Source organism: Musca vetustissima, unplaced genomic scaffold (genome assembly GCF_032173495.1).
Source record: "Musca vetustissima isolate MV318-11 ecotype Yass unplaced genomic scaffold, APGP_CSIRO_Mvet_v1 utg75198, whole genome shotgun sequence".
Lineage (NCBI taxonomy): Eukaryota > Metazoa > Arthropoda > Insecta > Diptera > Muscidae > Musca > Musca vetustissima.
In genome coordinates, this window is record NW_026877125.1 from 142,566 (window position 1) to 164,678 (window position 22,113).

At 33.6% G+C, this 22,113-nt stretch overlaps 1 protein-coding gene across 1 annotated transcript in view; it reads left to right on the top strand.

Annotated features, from left to right (window-relative positions):
* LOC133321706 (ankyrin repeat and KH domain-containing protein mask) overlaps positions 1-22,113 on the top strand; it is a 44,798-nt gene that overhangs the window by 13,389 nt on the left and 9,296 nt on the right. Inside the window, exons 3-14 of the mRNA XM_061530790.1 lie at positions 11,543-11,581; positions 12,368-12,668; positions 12,733-12,829; positions 15,851-16,010; positions 16,081-16,380; positions 16,657-17,989; positions 18,023-18,867; positions 18,946-19,087; positions 19,207-19,418; positions 19,470-19,766; positions 19,981-21,672; positions 21,747-22,058. Of these exons, the coding sequence (XP_061386774.1) occupies positions 11,543-11,581; positions 12,368-12,668; positions 12,733-12,829; positions 15,851-16,010; positions 16,081-16,380; positions 16,657-17,989; positions 18,023-18,867; positions 18,946-19,087; positions 19,207-19,418; positions 19,470-19,766; positions 19,981-21,672; positions 21,747-22,058 (5,730 nt within the window). The remainder of the gene's footprint in view (positions 1-11,542; positions 11,582-12,367; positions 12,669-12,732; positions 12,830-15,850; positions 16,011-16,080; positions 16,381-16,656; positions 17,990-18,022; positions 18,868-18,945; positions 19,088-19,206; positions 19,419-19,469; positions 19,767-19,980; positions 21,673-21,746; positions 22,059-22,113) is intronic.

Below are 22,113 nucleotides of genomic sequence, written 5' to 3' on the forward strand. Positions count from 1 at the left end.
ATTAAAATTGCAAGATTAAGGAAGTATTGGAATTTCGTACTTATGGATACGAGAAGACCTAATTGGTACTAAATATGGTACAATTCGTTTTGTGTGAGCGGGATTCCTAATATTTGGACTTAAAAATAATTTGGAACAATTTGGACTTTGGTGGAAGTAAGATTAGGATTGATGGATTGATGTAGTTTTAGAAATTCTTACCTATGAGTATGAGAATTACTAAATGGTACTAAATTTGAAGCAATTTGGATTTGGTTGAATCTTGAGATTTGGAACTTAGATTACTGTTGAAGTGTAGTATTGAGCTATGGAGACAACTTTGGAAACTCGAATTTATGTGTACCAATAGTATAGAATAGAAAATTCACTAAACTTGGATAACGGAGAGAGCTGGAAACCTAAAATTTAGAATGTTGGTCATTGACAGAGAGTTAGAAAGAAGGACCAAAGGGTTTTTGGTACCAAATTTAGTGGAGGTGACGGTGTTCGAAAATTCTAAATGGAATTACACGTGGAACCTGTACGTTTTTGCTAAAGTGTGGATGTCGGAAAATAGTGCTTATGTGTATGAAGAGTAATTAATGGTAATAAACTTGATATTAAATGTAGGAATAGAGGTGGAATTCAGAACTATAGTACAACTAATTATACGGTATTCACCATTTCCATATGAAATATTTTTTTATTCCCTTTCCGCATACGAAGTAGCGGGTACTTTGCTAGTGTACTATAAACCCCCCTAGAAGTGTATGTATGTAACAAAGTATATTTGGATTTTGTACTTTTGTATTATTGATTGTTTCCAAGAGTGCTGCTATTGCTGCTGCTTGTTCGTATGCCTATTTCCCAGTAAACGTTTTGGGGGGTTTGATTTATTTTCTGTTTGCTGAAAATATGTTAAAAAGTAGAACAATTATTAGTTGTTTTTTAATGTTTTTTTAACCTTTAACTCGAATCACTCTGAAGTTGCATGCAGGCATTGTTCAATTGACATGATTCACTAAAATGAACTATGGAACTAACTAACTGAAATTCCTTATCCTTCCTTTTCGAGAATATAAATGTCAAATCAATGAGCTTTACGGATATTGCCGTGGTTAACTGCTTAATCGTGATTTAATTTTCATATCGCATTGTATATTGTAAGAAAATATGCAACAAAAATATCCATCATAAAGATATAATCACGATAATGGGCTTATAAGTGAACATAATATAATCTTTAAATTAATTGTGATATCGATTGTTCGATTTACTAAAAGATTTGCCATTTGATCCCGACCATATTCAATCGTTTCCACGACAGAGGGGTCTACGATCCGAAACGACCCGAGTTATACTCGGCCAACGTCTGTCTCCTCATCCCATTGTGTAGAAGCAATAGGGCTGCTACAACAACAACAACCATATTCTATATTTTAAAGTTTTTACCAAATTTTCTATTCTAAATTCAAAAAATCACGGCACAAATTCGCAATATTTCGACCGAGTTTGAAATATCACATACATTCCGGCCGAACGATGTTATTACTCGTTTTCTTCTCAATATTGCAAATATATATTTTTTGCATATGTCATGCGGCGGGTGCTCATTTGTGTCCTTCTCTGACTGAAAAATTATTAAAGATATGTATACATGGTTTGCCATTATATTTTGCTGCTTTTGCCGTCTGGTGCTACTGCTGGTTGGTTGTGTGGCGTCGTGTCTAATTAATGACGTGTAGTTTTTTTCTTTATTTATTTTCAATTGTTTATGTCGGTCTAGCCTCTTGCCGTCGAGCACAGAAACCACCAAACAACCAACCAAGAACAAAAAATCATAAACATAAAGAGTGAAAATTCAATGAAATACTTTCCTCCCTCCTCCCTGTCTGTCACCGCACTCATTTATCATATTTGTTCAAGAACGAAACAATTCTCATTGAACATCATCATCATTTTGTAAGAATTTCATTTCTTCGGAAAAATTACAACTGGCTATGACATTTCTCTGAAAATAAAGAAAAAATAAATAAAATGTTGACATCAATGCCGACTTTATTATATCAGGGTTGGAAGAAAATTAAACTGTATCAAACAGTCGGGATGCACTGTACCTTATAGTCGAGATTAAGGGATTACCAGCTAAATGTTGTTTTCTTGTAGATTGAAAATGTCTTTATAAGTCGAGCTGTATGAAGTTTGAAATTTACTATTTTTATTTTATTTTAAATACAACAAATTTTATTTCTTTGTTTTATGTTGGCTAATGTGTACCACATTTAATTCAAATCATAGACGCCATGATTGGTTTTTGTCCCTTTTATCCAGATTTTTTTGTACGAGTGTGTACCTCACTTAAATTGTCCACACCCTTCTATATCAATTACTATTTATGTTGGCTAGTGTGTACCCCATTTTACTATTTGTCAGTTCCCCATCAATCAATTCATTCACGTCATTCTGGATTTTTCGAGTTTTATCTTGATTTTACGATTTTCTAGTAAAATCTTATCTATTCATCATGTCAATTTCTTGACACTAATTAGCTGTTCTACCCATTTTTGCAAATCTTAAAAGTTATTTAATAAAAACTTTTTTACATTTTTTAAGTTTTCGAATATATTTTTTAGCTTTCCATTTTTTCCTATACACATTTCTCGTAATTCCACCAAAATGTCTTATTATTAACATTATATTGTGCTATGCGATAAAATACATATTTTTGATTTCTTTGCAATTATGTGTTTTTGTTTAGTTGTGTGTGTATGTGTTTGCTTTACAATTATCATCATCATCTTACAATTTGTTTCTTTTGCACGACTGTGTATTTTTTTCCTTTATTTCATCTTGTCGTCTAAACATCATCAGTTTGTTGTTTCCTTACAAATTCGTTCGTATTATTTGCTGTCGTTGTTGTTATTATTATTGTTGTTGCTATTTGGCTCCAACAACGACGTAATGCTCCATGTCTGGAGGCGACAGTTCTCCCACTCTCTCTCTCTCTCCCAACTGCTTTATTATGTTTGCGTTCTCGTTCCCCAAATGAAATGAAAACAGAGTTGCCAAATTGCATTGTTGTTTGACATATTTGTTTTTTACTATATTATGGCTTGATCTGCTCTCTTTGCCAATTTTATTTATTTTCATAATAATAAAAAATAAATCGATATCTTTTTTGGCAACACCACACATTTTACCTCTCTTCTCCCTCCTCCATCATAACGATTAAAAATGATAACAACACCAACAAAAATTATATCTTGAGTAATTTGAAACAACTTGCCAACAAACAACGAGTATACAATCAGAGACGCTTGACGGAAAAAATTAAACAATAACAACAACCACAAGAATTTGTTTGAAAAAAATGAAGCAAAGGTGGAGTAAAATATTACATTGCAAAAAAAAAAAAAAAAAAAAACGATGAGAAATAAAATTGAATTACCATCACAGTTCATTACCATACCAATATGGAGAAGACAACGATCCCGAGAGGTTCATTCTGCAGAACAATGTAACGAATTTTTAAAGCTACATGAATTGTGGAATTGTTAGTTTAATTCGGTTCGGTGAAAAATATCGTCTTGTAAAAAGTTTAAATAAAAAAATTTATTATTTCAAATGAAATAATAAATTTATACCAGAAGCAGTAGATCGATCTTCTCATTATTCCAACATGATTTTGAAGAATATTACGATTTGTAGAGTTTGGATCAAAGCGGTGTTACTCCCCTATGAAAGTTTAATCGCACTTGAATAATTCACAAAAGGGATCAAATGAACTAGTTCACTTAATACCGTTTCCTTAATGTCAATTAAATGGCAACAAGTTAATTTTATTCATAAATATATTGGATTTTACTTATGTTCACATTTAAATTGTTATCCTCTTATAGAAGTGTTAACTCCTTGGCCCATTTCCGGTATGATACGCCCTTCGTCTGAAGTTGGCCAATGTTGTATTTATTTCCCTCACATTATTCCTTTAGTAATTAGTTCAATAGAACAATTCACTAATGTGATATACAGAACTAGTCTAGTGAAAGTCCTACTGTTCCGTTGAGTAAACAATTGAATATTGTTTTATGACTATGTTTACTGAAACGAATGTTAAAAAAAAACTAAACATAAATATTGAAAAAATACATAAAATATTTAGTTGGAAAATGAGAGTTAAACACATTAAAACATTTAAAATAATCCTTATCAAACTATACAAATAGCATACAAAATAAATACATACTTAAGATACTTAAACTACTTTTACATATACGATTTTGAATCGACTCGATTAACGAAATCCAGAAATTCACCCTAATTATTTAAATATACCTTTAATCATGATCTAAATATCGAACAGCTGATATTTGTTAGTAATACATAAAAAATTATGAATTTGCGACAAAAATATTTGTTTGCAATTTGAAAATGAAATGAAAAATTACAACAATGAAACTGCTGTGATCGCTTGAAAAGTAAAAAAAAAAACAACTAAAATCACAACAATTTTATTTTTCCTTTGATCTTTCATTTTTGCATTTGGCAGCCGTCGTATATAAAAACAAACAACATGTGAAAACAGTTGCAAATTTTGGTACACTATGAGGAGTTGTATTTTTTCGTACAAAAAACACGTTGCATCTCATTAGAATCATGATTTCGATCACGATTTAAAACATGGCACAATGAATAGTTAGTCCATTTTGCGCAGCTGATATCTCGAATAACTGTCAAAGTGGGTAATTTCTACTTGAATTCGATGTGCAGTGTTGCCAACCATGTGAAATATTATAAAGAAAAATTTGACAGATGGTCGAGACAAAAACAAAGGTTTTTGTTTTAAAACATCACCTTATTATTGCATCATGATTTAAAATAAACACTGCCGCACGATTATTTAAATGTGTATGATAAATCGTGCTAAATTCTGCCTTATTAAGAAAATACTGATTCAGCCTTTAATCATGGTGAAATGTTATATGTAAATCCGCTTATATTCTGCTGAGGTTATATGTATAGGCGCGTTTAGACTATACTTTCTAAATCGAATCGATTTAGAAAGTATAGTACTGTTGCCATTTATTTTTAAGGTATTTGGAATTTTGATATGTCATTTGATACTTTTGGGAAAAGTCATGCTTTTTTTTTTTTTTTTTTTTGCAAAAACAGTATTGTATTAAAATCAATCTTGATTTAGAGTAGGATTTCAATAAAATCGAAATAAAAAGTCTATTTAATTCTGTATTGTAAATTCAGCTCGACTGATTATTTCTAAATAAGGTAAGCATCATTTAACTTAGATCAGCTGATCTCTTGAAATGTTTTCTAAAACTTTTATTTGGAAGAGCTAAATATGGTAGCATTATTACTATTTAGAAAATTGACCAGGAAAGTTTTGTGAGCTATTTTTATTACAAATAAAATAGTTTATATATATTTTTTAGTCTTTGAAGTGTACTTCTATATTTTTTATATTTTTTTTTCTATAATTTTTTTTGTTTGCAATTTCAAATTGTGTTTTTATATACAAATTTCCCTTCAACAAAAAAGGTCAAGTACTCGGATTACGTGTTTTGTCGTTGACGTTTTATTGCACACTATACAAAGAAAGGCAAATAAACTGGATGGTTGGCTGAATTGCTGCTGCCCCGCCGTTGCCGTCAGCACCATCATTCATATGTTTGTCGGCCGTTCATATATACATATGTACGTCGTACAAATATGACTTGGTGTGTTGTATGTTAACATACAATATTTAACACCATATCCCGACTACCCCATCCCTCCTCTCTGGTCTCCCTTTTTTGCCATTAGCATTCATTCATTGACTCAATTAATTTAAGCATTGATGGCGATGATTCATTCAAAATGTGATTCTTGAAAATATTCACATGTTTTTTCGTTTTCGTTCTCCCTCAATCAAGAACAACAAAAAATACAACAAGAAAACTAATGCATGGGCAGCAACGCCGCCATTACTCTACTGCTAAGAAGGTTATTTTCAAAATATCCTCCATGTGGTGGAGTTTAAATTGTTTGCAAAAAATATACTAAAATATAATAGTTAAAGACTTCATATATTACCAAAGTGTTTTCAAATCAAAACTCTTATTATAGTAATTACATTTGCGGATCTGACCCTAACTGTCATTTGTTCATTAACAAAGCCATTGTGGACTCGTTAGAAACTCTAATAAAATTATTTTTTCCTAGCAATCTTTATATAAAGGTGGGTTTAAACTTTAATCATGATTCAATAGTTAAATCTTTCATGGCCTCGATTCAGTAGCTAAATCGTGTTGAAATTATCTAGATTTACTATACAAAAGTAAAATGATTTGCTCGAGAATCTTTCCTAAATGAGCAAATTTCAAAGACAATCCTGCTTTTGCACAAAAAATAATAATAATTTCTTCTAAAAGTATACTTAAACATACAGGATTTATTTTCTTAATCAAATTTAAATCATTGTGCTGCAGGGTTTATTTTAAATCATGATCAAAATCATTATACTAATGAGACGCAACGCCGTTTTTGTACGAACAAATTCAACTCTCTTTCACAGAGTACCAAAATTTGCAACTGTTTTCACATGTCGTATGTTCTTATATTTAAAGGGTTGCCAAATGCAAAAATGAAAAAGTTAAGGAAACAACAATTATTTATAGAATTTTTGTGTTTTAGGAGACTTTTTTACATTCCAAGAATTATAAATACATTTCCATTGCTGTAGCTTTTCTTTTCATTCCAAATTGCAAACAAGTATTTTTGGCACAAATTAATAATTTTGTATGTATACTAACAAACATCAGCTGATCGGCATTTAGATCATGATTAAAGGTATTTGTAAACAATAAGGGCGTGTTTCTGGATTTCGTTAATCGAGTCGATTTAAAATCGTATATGTAAATGTACTTTAAGAATCGGTAAAATAAATGACTTATATTAAAAAAAAAAATATATGTAAACATTGACAATCATAAAAGGTTTGCTAGTGTGTAGCATACTTCCATAGCCGTTGCTTGACGTTTTATATGCATACGAGAAAGATAATATGTTTACACTTCATAATTTTGTATGTATGCTAACAAATATCAACTGATCGACATTAGATCATGATTAAAGGTATGTGTATAAGGGCGTGTTTCTGGATTTCGTTAATCGAGTCGATTTAAAATCGTATATGTAAATGTACTTTAACCTGACGTATACGCAATGGAATTGACATTTGAGATCGAGTGGATTTAGTAGTCTAAACGTAGCCATAGTCTAACCTCGAATTACCAAACCGTAATTCATGAAATAATGGCATTTATTTTGTATCGTCGTGGAACAAAGGAAATCAGAGTCCTTTTTTTATTTCTTGTATAAAATTTAATTGCATTTGAAACAAAATAACTCATTTGAAAATTGTTTACATTACTTTTATATATTTAATTGTATGTACTTAGAGTATTTCAATCACAAAAAAATTCTGTTGAAATACGTATTTAAATATTCTTCATGTTTTATTGCTAGTTTTATGATCATTATTGTGTTGTTGTGTATCCCTTGTCGTCTGGTTTTTTGCTTTGTTTTGGGGTTTTTTTCTTTGTACATTTCAAAACCAACAAACAAAGTCGTAGTTCGTTGTCATTTGGTATAGTCGTCATTTCGTATAATAATTTGTTTGCATGTATTCCTTTTGGTCGTCATATTTGTTTCGTTTTGTTGTTTTTTCGAATTTTATTTTTATTTCTACTCTGTGATAGTTTTCTGGCACAGGCGGCGGAGACAAGATAGTCATTAATTTCTGTAATTTTTGTAAAATTCTGCTCCATAGCTTCTCGAATTTTGTGAAAAATTTGTTATTCGTTTATATATGTATATCTTTGTATTTATTATCTAGTACCTTTTTCTTAATTTATATATACCATAGCTAATACATTTTGGTTATATTCATCATAACTAAAAAAATGATCAATCAAATTATTATTTGAATTTTGCTGCCGCCATTGACAGATACACGCTTTTGTAATAGGTTGCTGGTCTTTTTTTTCCATAAGTTGTACGTACATTATTAAGATTTTGTATTTCTTTGTATTTATTACCTAGCAGCTTTTCTCTTAATGTTTATATATACCATAGCTAATTCATTTTGGTTATATTTATCATAATACTTTAACTTTAAAAATTATCAATCAAATTATTACTTGGGTTTTGCTGCCGTCATTGACAGATACACGCTTTTGTAATAGGTTGCTGGCATTATTTTTCATACGTCGTACGTACATTGTGCCAATGGTCGTTCTCTTTTTATAATACATGTCATGGCCTTTGCAAATCCCTCATTTTGTCGGTATTCTCCTCTGTGTGTACGTTTTTTTTAATATGTTTATGCAGTGCAAAACAAAAAATGAAATTGAAAAAAGAAAATAGCATAAAATTATTATCTACTACTACTCCTCCTTCTCCTCTGTTGATGACAAATATTTTGTCAAGTGTTTTTGTGCTTTGACATGATGGCCAGTGTGAATGAGTGTGTGTTTGCTTTGAACACATGTTTCTCTCCTAAGTGTGTGGCCTCTCTCGCGCTCTCTCTCTCTCGTTGATTCTTTTAGTATTCTTTATTAGTAGAGTTGCCATACGATGATGAATAAATAAATTATTAAACTTTTTTTTTATAAATTAATGCATTTACATAAATAAAGGAAATTTTAAAGCAAATTTGATACACAAAAATAATTAATTAATAATATACAAAATAGAAGAAAAGAAGAAACATATTATCTCTCTCGCATGCATATAAACGTCAAGCAACGGCTATTGAAGTATGCTACACACTAGCAAACCTTTATGATTGTCAATGTTTACATATAATTTTGTTTCATAAAAAGCCTATTTTAAAAGGGAAGTTACATATAACATTTAATCATGATTAAAGGCTGATTTCGGGTTTATTTTCTTAATCTGGCTTATTTCACCACGATTTATCATACAAATTTATATCATCGTGAGGCAGGGTTTATTTTTAATCTTGATCGAAATCATAATTAAACGGTTGCCAAATATAAAAATGAAAGATCGAAGGAAAATAAAAGTTATTTTTAGAATTTTTGTTTTATTTTACTTTCCAAACGATCACAGCAACGCAAAAACATTTCCATTGTTGTAATTCTTTTTTCATTATTTTCAAATTGCAAACACATATTTTTGGCGCAAATTAATAATTTTATATGTATACTAAAAACATCAGCTTATCGGCATTTAGATCATGATCAAAGGTATGTGCATGATGCAATAATAAGGTGATGTATCAAAACAAAAACCTTTGGTTTTGCCTCGACCATGGCACAATGAATAGGTAGTCCATTTAGCGCATCTGATGTCTTGATTAACTATCAATGTGGGTAATTTCTTCTTGAATTAGATGTGTAGTGTTGCCAACCATTTGAAATATGCAAAATTTTGGCAGGTAATCGAGATTTTTTCCATATTTCACATGGTTGGTAACATTGCACATCGAATTCAAGTAGAAATTAGGCACTTTGACAGTTAATCGAGACATCAGGTGCGCTAATGGACTACCCAAGATCTATTAATAAGGTCACCAAGATAGCAATCGAAATCGGAAAACAGCTGTTTTTTCTCAAGTCTAATGTCAAAAATTTCGACTTTGTTTACGTTTTCATAATGTACGTCAATTCACAATAATGCATTTTGACAGCAAACTTGAGAGGTATCGATAATCAGCTGGTCTCCCTTGGTGACCTTATTTATAGGCCATGGGACTACCTATTTATTGTGCCATGGGGGGTATGTGTAAACAATTAGGGTGTATTTTTGGATTTCGTTAATCGGGTCGATTTAAAATCGTATATGTCAATATACTTTAAGTAATTTATGTTATTGATAATTTACGGATTCTTACTAGGAAAAATTAGTTTAGTAAATAATAAAATTTTTAACATTATTTTGTATAAAAAGACAAATCGTTCTGCAAATTTGATGTTGAATTATGATAAATATAACAAATACATATAATATAATAATACATATAACAAAAATAATTCGGTCGGGATCCAAAATAGATTAAATATACTTTATTGAATATTAAATATTCTTCACGGGTCTCCGATTAATATTTTTAAGGTTTTGATTGGGAACTCAGTGTCAAATTTAATAAAAATTCGTTTTACTATTACAATATGGGGAACATTAAATTGATTTATTATTTTATTATTTGCAAAATCATTTATTAAAAATTAAATATTAACACACGATTTATGCCAATTTCTAAATTTTTTAAATTCGAGTTCTTCCACTTCATTTAGAATGGCGGTTACACTTAGGAAAGGTGGAATTCGAGATAAAATGTTGTTGATACATATTTTTATATATTTAAGGCGTGTTTAAACAATGCCTCTAAATGGACTTAATTTGTAAATCGGGATATCAAACCATAACTTTTTAGAAGTATTGTAATGAAATGATGTTGATTTGTCAGCTGTTATTTGTTTACGTACACAAACACATTTCCTTGCGTTCATGATGTCTGCGGTAATGTTTAAATCAATATTTTAATATTTTTATTAGAAACTGTTTTCTTTTATGTCAAAAATACATAAAAAGACTTTGTCGTTCTAAATTATACATAAATAATACATTTTCAACACTTGACACTTTTTTATCGGGCAATTATTTTGAATATTAACAATTTTTCAGCATACTTTAAGGATAAACTATTATTATTACTATTTTTTTGGGACAAAAGCAGGGTTGTATTTGAAATAATCTCAATTTAGCATAGGATTTAGAGCAAATCGATATAATATTGAGCGGATTTAAGGTACTTTTAGAGTTACGAAATGTACTCGATTTTAAATGCCAATTCCATAGCGTATACGTCAAATGTAATCAACTGGATTAACGTGACGATGGAGTAGTCTAAACGTAGCCTTAATTTTGTATGTTAAATCGAGGTAAATTCAACTCGAATTAGCAATTAAATCGAGATAATGCACTTTATCACGATAAAGGCTATAGTCTAAACGCGCCTTTAGAATCGAGTTTATAGTTTCTATATTTTCCAGGCTGTTACCAATTTTATTGCTAGATTCGACTATAAAAATACATATCTACCATATACACTTCGTCTCCGTTCTATATATAATTCCAATAGAATTCGACTTACAGTGTTATGTATTCGAATTTCTTAAAATTTGGAAATAATAAAAACGTAAATTAAATACCATTCATTCCTTCTTCCAATATCATAACCTGTAGTTTGTATTGTTATGTAATAGTTATATAAATATGTATATTTTATAAATAATTATTATATTGTTCAATAACTTTGTAACTACTTTTTGGTTGCTTTTTTATATTTATTTTTTTTTTATAAATTGTTTTGAATTGTTGAGTGGTTTCGTCGCTGTTATTGTTTTTGTCCTATTGTTTTTCATGTTTTTTTATTCATTTAGCCAGACGTATTTGAAGAAGCAATAGTTGTTGTTATTTATGATTTTTATGTTCAAATTTATTATTTTATTCTTTTCTTTTTTCCATTTTCTTTTTGTAGATCCTTTTGGCATGCTTGTGTCTAAGGCCAGATTTATTGGTAAGTTGCGTCGTTTTTATGCATTTTTTGCGTTTTACTTACTATTGATTTTTTTATAAAAAAGAAAAATCTTCTTTTTTTAAATTACCCAACAATTAAACAATATTAATGAAATAATATTTTTTATTTCCTCTAATAATACAACTAATACAATATGACTAAATAAAGCTTTTTTCCAAAATCAACCTTTTTTGTTGCAAATTTATATTGGCAAGGTTTTTTTGATTGAAATAATAGGGTTGCTAAAATGTCATTTTCTTCGTTTTAAAAAATGCATAAAAATCTAATATAACAATTCAGAAATTAAATAGTTTTGGCACAATTGTGAAAAGCTTTAGTTTTTTTGTTTTCAATAATAATTGCAAAAGTATGTAGCTTTTAGTGTGTGGACTCCAACAAAATGTTGTATCAACAAAATAAATAAATAATGAAATAATTATAATACCCAACAACTACTCCTACTACCATCAAATGAAGAAAACGAAGTGATTAACTGATTTTGTGCTGGCCTTAGACAACATGATCTTCTTCTTCTTGTTTATTATTCATTTGTTTTTATTTTTATAATTTAGTTTTTTTTTAATATTATAATAATTTCCAAAGAGTTTGGTTTTCTTTTGTTAACTAATTATAATTTGGCTTAAATTGTTTTACGTTTTTTATAAAGAGTTTAATCATTTTTGCTTAAATCTTCTCTAAAAACAAAATCAAATTGTAGAGACAAAATATTAAATTAATTTTGTAATATAATGAACATTTGTTTTTTTTTTTTTCATTTCTTTATAGGATGATATTCCCGAATCCGATCCCGATTCCTGTGGCCATGATGCCGAAGGTCACGATGAGGAAGATGATGGTGATGACGAGGATGAAGATGAGGAAGACGACGAGGACGAAGAGGATGATGAAGATGAAAATGAGGACGATGATGAAGATGACGAAGACGACGATGAGGATGAAGAGGAGGAAATCGACGACGAAGATGAGGATGAAGAAATTCAAGATCCCAATGAAGTCAGTGGTGATTTCCTGCTTGACACAACAATCGATCGTAATCGTAATTTAAATGCCCTCTTTGAAGCTGCCGGTAAGTTGTGATTTTTTCCTTTATAATTTTAAGATTCTAATTCTAATGGAATTTTTTTTTTTAGCAAATGACAAAGCTCCCGTTTTACGACATGCCACCCATGCAATCGATGAAACCAAACAGGCTTTAACAAAAATGCGAGGGGCTAGTAGTGATAAGACGTAAGTACATATTTATATATTATTAATAACACTGTGCGACACGAAAATTTTTCAGGGGTTCTAATGTACCAATATATATATATTATATATTCGAAAATTAATTTTATAACGGTAAATATTGGTTTCATGGATTTTCCATTTGAAACTTGAATAACTTATTTACTTTATAACGGATTTATATTATTCTTATACGCATAACGGTTTGTAACAGGAAACGATACAGACCCATATTTCCTTTAGAGAATATGCATAGATTCAATACAAAAATGTGTATAAGTCATCCATTTTTTAACCGATTTTTTTGATTTTTATCATTTTCGAAAGCTAACTTAATTTTCTTCCCCGTAATATAATAAAAATTATATGGCTTAATATCATAATTTCATCGTACAGTCCGAAGAAAAATAAATTTTGTCATTTTATGCGTATTTTTTCACATTTCAACCGCTGTAATATATATATATATATATATAAATATATATCTTGTTTGAAAGGAAAAATTGTACTCTTCCAAAGAAAAAAAGAATAATATAAATCCGTTATAAAGCAAATAAGTTATTCAAGTTTCAAATGGAAAATCCATGAAACCATATATTTACCGTTATAAAATTAATTTTCGAAGTGACCCAGAAAAACCAAAGGTATTTTCGTGATCCAGGGACTCCAACTAAACATAATTGGTACATTAGAACCCCTGAAAAAAATTTTTTTGTTATTTTGTAGCACAGTGTAATTAACACAATCACAAAAGTACAATATATATATATATATATATATATTATTTTAAAACCCCATTTGTTGTTGTTTTCGTTGTGTGAGACAATAAAACAAACAACTATAAACAATAGTTTGTAATCGTGAATATACACCACAGATTAGATTTGAATTGCTATTTTATTAAACAAAAAATTATTATGTGAAGAAGAATCGGTTTGGTGGGAATACACATTCGGAAAACAAACTTTTTCAAAACTACTCCCCGAAATATATCAAATTAATATATATTGAACGTACCTTTGAACATCATAAAATCTTGGTTTAATATTTTTCCGACCCGCAACCACATTTTTGTATATGGCAATCTTGTTCTCTATATGCGTAAACCATTTTGGCTTGCTTTTTCAGTTATCAAAAAATTGTGCATGGGTGACCATGTTTTCTCAGTGTCATTGTAAACTTTTGTTCATTTGGTTGTAAGGGAGCAGGAAGAATTCTGTGATAGTTTTCTTTCGTCAAACAATTTTTTTGCATTCCAACAATCATTTCAAACATAACTAATGTAATTTCTTTCATATATATTTATTACAAAAAAAGTTATTTTAAATTTCCGTAAAATGCAATGGTGGGGCACCTTTGAACATGCCCATTAAACTCGAGTAAAAAAAGGAGTTTTTAACTTTTGGATTCGATTTCTCAAAATTTCAAATGGGCTAATAAAATTACGAAATTAACTGTATTTTTCACCATATTAATTTTTGTTTTTAAGTCATTTTATGTTTTAATAACTTTTGATCTAAATTTTTTAAATTTTGAACTTTTTTATATATTTTTTATGAATTAATGCAATTCTGATATGTATGAATAAAAAACATACATATTTGAACATGAACACTGTAAAAAACCATTTTTTTCAAAAATGCCAACAAATTGCCCCCCTCACAGTTTTGAACACTTTGAGTTCGTCCATTAAAACAGTAATAAAATATATTTATCAAGCTTAAAGTATGCCATATGTATATTCATTTTAAAGGTTACATGTGTACCTATTAGTTAAAATTTATAATAAACCAAAAATTATAAAATAAAAAAATTTATAAGGCTTGAAAGCAAAAAGCAAAGGTGCCCCCTCTCCCCTATATATATATATATATATATATTCATCCGATTTTATGTAAATGGTGCACTAAAGCCCTATATATAACTTTCGATTTGCACGAAATTTGGCATAGCGTACTGAATTGAGCCTAAAATTATGTGTGTTAAGTTTCATGAAAATCGGTTCAGATTTAGATATAGCTCCCATATATATATTCTTCCCATTTAATGTAAATGGTGCACAATTTGCACGAAATTTGGCATAACGTACTGAAATGAGTATATAGTGATGTGTGTTAAGTTTCGTGAAAATCGATTTAGATTTAGACATAGCGCCCACACAATTTTTCGTCCGATTTTGTGTGAATGGTGCATTAAAATCCCTATATATCTTTGGATTTGCACGGAATTTGGCATAGCGTACTGAATTGAACCTAAAATGATGTGTATTAAGTTTCGTAAAAATCGGTTCAGATTTAGATATAGCTTCCATATATATTTTCATCCGATTTTATGTAAATGGTCAACCAAATCCCTATATATCTTTCGATTTGCACGAAATTTGGCATAACGTACTGAATTCAGTCTAGAATGATGTGTAATTAATTTCCTGAAAAACGGTTCAGATTTAGTTATAGCTCCCATTTATATTTTCATCCGATTTCATGTAAATGGTCCACCAAATCCTTATATATCTTTTGATGTGTACGAAATTTGGCATAGCGTACTGAATTGAGTGTAGAATGATGTGTGCCAAGTTTCGTGAAAATCGGTTAAGATTTAGATATAGCTCCCATATATATTTTCTTCCGATTTTATGTAAATGGTGTACTAAAGACCCTATATATTTTTCGATTTGCACGAAATTTGGCATAGCGTACTGATTTAAGTCTAGAATGATGTGTGTTAAGTTTCCTGAAAATCGGTTAAGATTTAGATATAGCTCCCATATATACTTTCTTCAATTTTATGTAAGTTGTACTCTAAAGACCCAAAGTTTTTCCGTTTGCACAAATTTCGTACAATTTATTGAAATTAATATAAACTAATCTCTGTCAAGTTTCATTGAAATCGGTTCAGATTTATATATATATATATATATTATCGTCCGTCTTTGATTATGAAATGATCATTGTTACAAATGTTCCATTTACCCAACTAATTATTCAAGTATTCAATTATAATTTTCTTCATTTATTCTTTCAGGATGTTCTCCCGTACATTAATTGCCGCTTGCAACGATAACGATGTCAATACTGTGCGCAGTTTACTTGGCAAGGGTAATGTCAATATTAACGAATCAACCGATGATGGTGAATCCTTGCTTTCGATGGCCTGCTCAGCTGGTTACTATGAATTGGCACAGGTACGGAATGATACAAAAAAGAAGTAATTTCGACACTCAACACCTCTTATCATCTTTTGATTTCATTTAGGTTCTTTTGGCCATGTCTGCAGCACAAGTCGAAGACAAGGGCCAGAAAGATTGTACTCCTTTAATGGAGGCTGCCTCTGCTGGTCATTTGGAGATTGTTAAACTATTGTTAAGTCACAATGCAGATGTCAATGCTCATTGTGCCACTGGCAATACCCCGCTTATGTTTGCCTGCGCTGGTGGTCATGTTGAAGTTGTCAAAGAACTGCTAAAGCATGGTGCCAATGTTGAAGAACAAAACGAGAATGGTCATACGCCATTAATGGAGGCAGCTTCAGCTGGACATGTGGAAGTAGCTAAGGTAAGTTAAAAAATAAAAAAAAAGAAAACCACAAAAGATTTTTTTTACAAATGATGACAATCCGAGATTTGAAACTTTTTGAATTATAACCGATATCATCTAGGGCATCACTAAGAAGATTGAGTTACTAATCTGATGCCCGAAATGAGATCATCATGTTATAAATGCCCAGAAAGTTAATGACATCCTTTGATCTTATTTGATGTTTAGAAAATTTGAAATTTATCTTGTGTTTCTGTCGTTTGCTATTTTTAATAATATTATGTCTTGACACAGGTTTTATTGGAACATGGTGCCGGTATTAATACCCATTCAAATGAATTCAAAGAGAGTGCCCTGACACTGGCCTGCTACAAAGGCCACCTGAATATGGTACGCTTTTTGCTGCAAGCCGGCGCCGATCAAGAACACAAAACCGATGAAATGCACACTGCCTTAATGGAAGCCTCTATGGATGGCCACGTTGAGGTGGCACGCCTGCTTTTAGATTCCGGAGCTCAAGTTAACATGCCAACCGACTCATTCGAATCACCTCTCACCTTGGCAGCTTGTGGTGGCCATGTCGAATTGGCCACTTTGCTAATTGAACGCGGAGCCAACATTGAAGAGGTCAATGACGAAGGTTATACACCTCTGATGGAAGCTGCCCGAGAAGGTCACGAGGAAATGGTTGCCCTATTGCTGAGTAAGGGTGCAAATATCAATGCTACCACTGAGGAAACCCAAGAGACTGCCTTAACATTGGCCTGTTGCGGTGGTTTCAGTGAAGTGGCCGAATATTTGATTAAACATGGAGCCAATCTGGAGCTGGGTGCATCGACACCTCTAATGGAAGCAGCTCAAGAGGGGCACACTGATTTGGTACGTTTCCTGTTGGAAAATAAGGCCAATGTCCACGCTGAGACACAGACTGGAGACACTGCTTTGACACATGCCTGTGAAAATGGTCACACCGATGCTGCTGAAGTTTTGCTAAGCTATGGCGCTGAGTTGGAGCATGAGTCCGAAGGTGGCCGCACCCCACTTATGAAAGCCTGTCGTGCCGGACATTTGTGTACCGTGAAATTTCTCATTTCCAAGGGAGCCGATGTTAATAAACAGACCAGCAGTAACGATCACACCCCTTTGTCGTTGGCATGTGCCGGTGGCCATCAGGCTGTGGTCGAGTATCTACTGAAAAGTGGCGCTGATCCCTTCCACAAATTGAAAGATAACAGTACCATGTTAATAGAGGCAGCCAAAGGTGGACATACTCGTGTTGTGGAACTGCTCTTTAAATATCCGCACTTCATACAAAATCACCAGAATGATTTGCAATCGGCAGCCGCCGCTGCAGCAGCGGCCAATGCTGCTGCAGCCGTGGGTATAAATAACACCACCACAAATGCAGCTGCCGCAAATCAATTGCATCTTATCAATTTGCAACAACAAAAGCAGCTACACCAGCAACATAAACAATTGCAACAACAACTGCAGCTGCAGCTACAGCAGCTGAGTGCACCACCCAGCATACACGATGTATCGGAGGCTGTACGGACATCTAATCCCATATTCCATCAGCAGGCCTATAACAGTGATGCCGGTCAAGCCGCCAGTGGATCAGTTGAATATTTCGAAGATCAATTGCAAATGGTCGCGGCACCAACATCTGTTGCGGCAACATCTACAACTGGCGGAGGAGCAGGAGTAACATCCAGTCAAGATGTTGTGAATCAAGTGGCGTCTTGTAATGAAGAGTATGCAGCCATTGATATCAATTCGTTGAGTGCCCAACAGCAAGAGGCACTTATAGCGAAATCGCGACTCTTTCATTTGCAAGCTGGTTTTGGTAATGTAGGCAGTAGCACCACCGGCACCAGGGGTGGTGGTAAGGTGGCAAGAGCAATTCCACTTACCGATGCACAAAAGCAGCAGCATATATTGCAACAGCGTAAACAGTACGAATTGGAAATGTCACATATAATGCCTTTAACGCCCCCACAAAAGCAACCGCCGGCTCCACCTGTACTTCAACAACAGCAGCAGCAACAACAACAATCATCGCAGTCAGCAACTGTTCAACAACAGCAACAAAACAACAATCATTCTTCCGGTCAACAGCAAACTACACAGCAGCAGCCGCAACAGCAAACTAAGCTAAAAGGAAATCAACGTAAGAATCGTCTACAACCACCCCAACCATTTGAAGTAAATCTACCAACAGCCAACAACAACACTGCCGCTAATACTAACACCACAACCACCACCACCACATCTACTACCACTAACAACTGTGAACAGCAGCATCAACAACAGCAACAAATGCAAGATGTTGAACGTTCCCAACCGCTGGGTGATGATGGCTTGGGTAACAAGTCTCAGCAGCAACAATTGCAGCCAACATCCCAGCAGCAACAACAACGACAACCACCCATTTTGCAATTTCCCTGTTTCAGTGATGATGCTCGCTTTATTAGACGTCGTGTCCTAAGACAGGATCTTAATAAGGTATGTAGCTGTGACAAGAATATGGCAAAGATTAATTCAGAAATGACAAATAAAATATTATTATTGTTGTAATTTCAGATGTCTAATGACCAGAAAAATCTAGCAGCTACTTTGTTGCCGGCTACATATTTGGAAATGACTGGTTCTGGTGTTAATGCTGCTGGTCAAAATGTGGGTGATGGCGCCGATGAAATGGCTTTGAATCAAAATTTATTGGCAGGTAAGACATTGCGTTGGGTTATTCCTGGCAAATCTTCATTATAATTTTTCCCAATGAAGGATTTTGTCATATCTTTAAATCTAAAAAAATAATAATAACCATCTCTTTACTTCCCTCAGTTGCTCCCGGTACATTGGGCGATGGTTCGGAAATGCAACCGGTCATCATAGCAAGTCCAGAACCATTGAATTTTGCACCCAATCAAGCTTTAATGATGCAGGAACTGTTCGATCCCAATAATCCTCAAACACCCTTGACATTGGCCACAACATTGCCACAGGGAACACAATTTGTTTTGGGACCAGCACCCACGCCTCAGCAACAGCAAGCTGCAGCAGCTTTACAGCAGCAGCAACAGCATGCAATGCAACAACAGCACCAGCAACAACAACAGCAGCAGCGTATTGTGGCCGGTGGTAAGGCAACACAAAAAACTGGTGGTATTACCACACCATCTGAAGTATCGCAAAGCACAGCTATTAGTGACCGACCCAAGGCAAAGCCAGTGTCGAAAAAGGATGGTAAAATGTTGCGTAAAACCTGTACACAATCCACAGTGGTGCCCAGCAGCAGCAGTTCGGTTGCAGCAACTTCAGCCACAAGTACAGCCATACAGCAGGCTCAACAACAGCAGCCATTATTTAGACAAAATCAAATGGTATCCATCTACAATAACTTGGTAAGTAGCCTAGAATGTATGGCATCCCATACCATATATTATGGATACCCCGAAATCTCATATATTTGAGTTTGCCTAGAATGAAGGCAAATTCTATATAATTTGTATATAGATTGATTTAGAATAATTCCATTCAAATTAATTTGAAGACCATACTAAGGACCATATCTATTATATATTTGTTGTTTTTTTTTTTCATTTTCTTTCCAATTAGCCCATGTTAATTACGAACGAATCGACTCCAAGCATACAAACCCAGCATGCCATCATGAATCATATGGTGTTTGCTGCTCAACAACATCAGCAGCAGCAACAATCACAAATATCTTTGGATGTTTCCCAGCAAGGTGTTATTGCTTTAAGTAATTCACCAGCATCACCTTTAGCTTCTCCTTCATCTGGTTCGGTGGCCTTGTACAATCCTCAGCAGCAACAGTTGCAACAATTAATGGAACTTCAATCAGCGGAACAGGCTCAACAAAATCAAGTTCTGCAACAGCAACAACAGCAGCAGCAACCTGATAATGAGCAAACCGCTCAAGAAATTCAAGATGCTCTTGATGCGGCTTTATCTGACTCGAAGTTGGCCGTCACCGAATCTTTGAATGCCTTTAATAAAGCCAATGCCGCAGCTGCTGCAGCAGCCGTCGCCAAGGCATGTGGCCTCAATCAGGCTGAACAGCAGGAATGTTTGAAGAAGCTGCAGGAAGGTTGGCAAATTGTTGACCTACGCCAGCGTATATTCCAACATAAACAACCAAAATCACCAACTGAAACACCACCAGATAAACAGCAACAACAACAACAAATTATGGAAATTGGTGCTGGCGGCGGTAGTATGGAATCGGGCGCTAATGCTTTGGAAGCGCATGAAATGACAGATACCAGTAATGAAATGAAAAATTTGGCAACTCTTTGCACGGCTGCCGCCCAAGCAGCTGCTGTGAATGTTGATCAGCAGCAACATGATGTCGTTGCGAAAGAGGAATCCTCCAACACTGCTACCAGCGGTGGTCAGACCCAAAGCAAGAAACAAAGGAAATTATCAAAGAAAGAAAAGTTGGCTCAACAACAACAGGAAGCGGCGGCCGCAGCTGCTGCAGCCGCTGCAGCATCAACTGCAAATGAACAACAGCAGCAGTCTGATCGTCGCAGTTCATTTGATGATCATTCCTTAGCCTCTGAAGAATGTCTGCCCGAGGACGAGACAAACTCTGATGTCGAACAACAACAACATTTGACTGAAGATATGAAAGTTGCAGCCACCCTACAAGACTACAACAACAAATCACCCTCCAAATTCATCAAACCAATTTCTCAACGTTTGGAAAATCTCATCCTATCGAATGCCACTCTGAAGCCAGGTGATTTATCACAAGCCTTTACTGATTTGCGTCAAGAAATTGGTGCAGCAGGTACAACAGGAGGAGCATCCGGCGGCGGCAATGATGTTCTTACCGTATTCCCACAAAATATGAATTTGAAATTTTCCGGCAATACAGCCTTGAGTAATGCCTTGCAACAACATTTGGCTGCTGTCAAACAGCAAATAGGCGATGTTACAACTGTAGCACAGGATGAAACTACTAGTGGTGGCGGAGATATTTTGCAGCAAGTAAATGAGGCCGGTGGCGGCGATATGGAGGCTGGAAATTCCGGCCAAAGTGGTGGTGAATTGGTTTACACATCTGCCATGGATGCTGAAACGTTGGAACAATTTGCCAATTCTGCAGCCAACATGAGTGTTTCAAATGGCCAGGGTCACCAAAATCATCAAGTTGTTGGTGGCGGTGGTAATGACGATCAGCAAGTCGAGGAGGGTATGCGTGATGAAATGTATGACATTGAAGTGGAAATGGATGAATTCTTCCATGTCATACACAATGTTCACGATCCAGCATTACAGGTAAGTTTGACACAAATGCGTGTACGATTTTCACGGACGGGTTACTATAATTTATTTTGTATTTCGCTTTTCAGGAATTTGCCAGCAACTTAAACTGTAGTGAACTAACCGACTTCGGCATAAATTCCATATGTAAGACTCGTTGGAATGGCAATTGGGCTCTGACACCCAAATGGACTAGTCAAGATCATTTGATAAGTGCAGCGGCCGCTGCCCATCACCAACAACAACAGCAAGGTCTCTTAACCGCCGGCGAAGAAGATGAACAACAACAGCAGCAACAACAACATGAGCAGCAGAGACAAGCCAATCAATTGCTTTTGGATTATCAGCTACAGCAACAATTGCAACAAAGATTTGCCGATGCCGATGAATTACAAATGCAGGTAAGTTATTCGTAATCCACCCCTCCCAATGCATAATCGCATCTGTCTGTTTGTT